The following is a 2,500-nucleotide window of genomic DNA, read 5'->3' as shown; positions in this document are numbered from 1 at the left end:
CAGCTGATTACCTCAGGGTAGGACCACTCTAGCAGCTGATTACCTCAGGGTAGGACCACTCTAGCAGCTGATTACCTCAGGACCACTCTAGCAGCTGATTACCTCAGGGTAGGACCACTCTAGCAGCTGATTACCTCAGGACCACTCTAACAGCTGATTACCTCAGGGTAGGACCACTCTAGCAGCTGATTCCCTCAGGACCACTCTAACAGCTGATTACCTCAGGGTAGGACCACTCTAGCAGCTGATTACCTCAGGACCACTCTAGCAGCTGATTACCTCAGGGTAGGACCACTCTAGCAGCTGATTACCTCAGGACCACTCTAGCAGCTGATTACCTCAGGGTAGGACCACTCTAGCAGCTGATTACCTCAGGACCACTCTAACAGCTGATTACCTCAGGGTAGGACCACTCTAGCAGCTGATTCCCTCAGGACCACTCTAACAGCTGATTACCTCAGGGTAGGACCACTCTAGCAGCTGATTACCTCAGGACCACTCTATCAGCTGATTACCTCAGGGTAGGACCACTCTAGCAGCTGATTCCCTCAGGACCACTCAAACAGCTGATTACCTCAGGGTAGGACCACTCTAACAGCTGATTACCTCAGGGTAGGACCACTCTAACAGCTGATTACCTCAGGGTAGGACCACTCTAACAGCTGATTACCTCAGGACAGGACCACTCTAGCAGCTGATTACCTCAGGGTAGGGCCACTCTAGCAGCTGATTACCTCAGGACAGGACCACTCTAGCAGCTGATTACCTCAGGACCACTCTAGCAGCTGATTACCTCAGGACCACTCTAGCAGCTGATTACCTCAGGGTAGGACCACTCTAGCAGCTGATTACCTCAGGGTAGGACCACTCTAGCAGCTGATTACCTCAGGACAGGACCACTCTAGCAGCTGATTACCTCAGGACAGGACCACTCTAGCAGCTGATTACCTCAGGACAGGACCACTCTAGCAGCTGATTACCTCAGGGTAGGACCACTCTAGCAGCTGATTACCTCAGGGTAGGACCACTCTAACAGCTGATAACCTCAGGACAGGACCACTCTAGCAGCTGATTACCTCAGGACAGGACCACTCTAGCAGCTGATTACCTCAGGACAGGACCACTCTAGCAGCTGATTACCTCAGGGTAGGACCACTCTAGCAGCTGATTACCTCAGGGTAGGACCACTCCGGGGAGAAGTCTGTGATGGCGGCGAGGCGGGTCGAGGACGAGGAGGGCAGCGGGTGAGGAAAGGGGAGGAAGGAGGAGGAGGGTGAGGGCTGGGGGGGCACCATGTAGCGGACCCCCGTGGGGAACAGGGCGGGGTTTGGTGCGGCGGCGGCGGCGGCAGGAGGAGCCACGGCTGGATTGGCGTCCTCGGCGATGAGGTCAGAGATGAGGTCGGGGAACTGGCTGTCGAAGCAGATGTCGAGCTCCTCCCCTCCACGCTCGCAGGGCTCCGCCCCCTCCAGGTGCGTGTCCATGCAGGCGTCCTCTGACTCGTAGCTCCGCCTCCTCTCCTCTTTAACCTGGACAGGGGGCGTGGGCGGGTGAGTGGTATCCATGGCGACAGCGGCGGGGGCACAGCTAGCGTCGTTACCGCCCGGGCCAGGTGACGCAGCTTTAGCGTTAGCGAACGTTGACTGACTGTGCCGCAGCCGCAGGGGCTGATGGGAAGTCTGAGCGGGGGGCGGAGCTTCAGGAGCAGACGGCTGATTGAAGGGCGGCCCCGGGGCCAACGGCTGCGTCTGATTGGCCGGCTGGGCGGGCCGGCTCGTCGATTCCTGGCAAACCAACAGCAGCGAAGCGGCGCTGCTTCCGCTCTGTTGCCGTGGAGACGAGCAGGAGGAGGCGTGGCTTGTCTGAGTCACACAAAAGTAAAGAAGAACAAAGACGTGGGAACACGTTCTGGAGCCGCGGCGGATGGATAAAGTAGTCCCTCAGTGGCGAGGTCTCACCTGCAGCAGAGCGAGCTTCGTGGGCGGAGCGCTGCCTTCATCATCATCATCATCATCAGCAGCATCTCTCTTCTCCTCCTCTTCCTCCCCCCTCGCCTCCTCCTGCCTCACCCCCTCTGACCCCCCCAGAGCGCCCAGCTCCAGGCAGGGGGGGGGGAGGAGGGGCGGGGCGACGGAGGAGGAGGAGGTGGGAGACAGCGAGAGGGAGGGGGGGAGGGAGGAAGAGGGCGGCGGGGGGGAGGAGGAGGACGAGAGGAGGGGGAGGGAGGACGAGTCTCTCCGGTCTGCGTCAGAGGACGAGGAAGAGGAGGAGAGCGAGGAGAGCGAGGAGGGAGGGGAGACAGAGGAGGGAGGGGTGGATGTGGGGGAGAGGGAGAGAGCGAGGGAGGGGGGAGAGAGGGGGGAGGAGGAGGAGCAGAGCACAGGTGAGGGCCTGGAGGGGCAGGGGGGAGGCGGGCCGCCGTACGTCTGACCCTGTTTGGGGGAGTTGAGGAAGGAGTCGGGGTCAAAGGCCGGGGGGAGGGACGGGGGAGGAGGCGGGG

At 60.4% G+C, this 2,500-nt stretch overlaps 1 protein-coding gene across 1 annotated transcript in view; it reads right to left on the bottom strand.

Annotated features, from left to right (window-relative positions):
* The window catches only part of camta2 (calmodulin binding transcription activator 2), a 29,444-nt gene that overhangs the window by 18,960 nt on the left and 7,984 nt on the right, over positions 1–2,500 (bottom strand). The window contains exons 10-11 of the mRNA XM_083937073.1: positions 1,959–2,500; positions 1,173–1,862 (exon numbers count right to left, since the gene is read on the bottom strand). The exon at positions 1,959–2,500 is cut by the window's right edge and continues 452 nt beyond it. Of these exons, the coding sequence (XP_083793199.1) occupies positions 1,173–1,862; positions 1,959–2,500 (1,232 nt within the window). The remainder of the gene's footprint in view (positions 1–1,172; positions 1,863–1,958) is intronic.

The sequence above is a fragment of the Echiichthys vipera genome (genome assembly GCF_963691815.1).
Source record: "Echiichthys vipera genome assembly, chromosome: 22".
NCBI classification, from domain to species: Eukaryota; Metazoa; Chordata; class Actinopteri; order Perciformes; family Trachinidae; genus Echiichthys; species Echiichthys vipera.
Note: the sequence above shows the minus strand (reverse complement) of the source record. Positions and strands in the feature narration are given on the sequence as shown.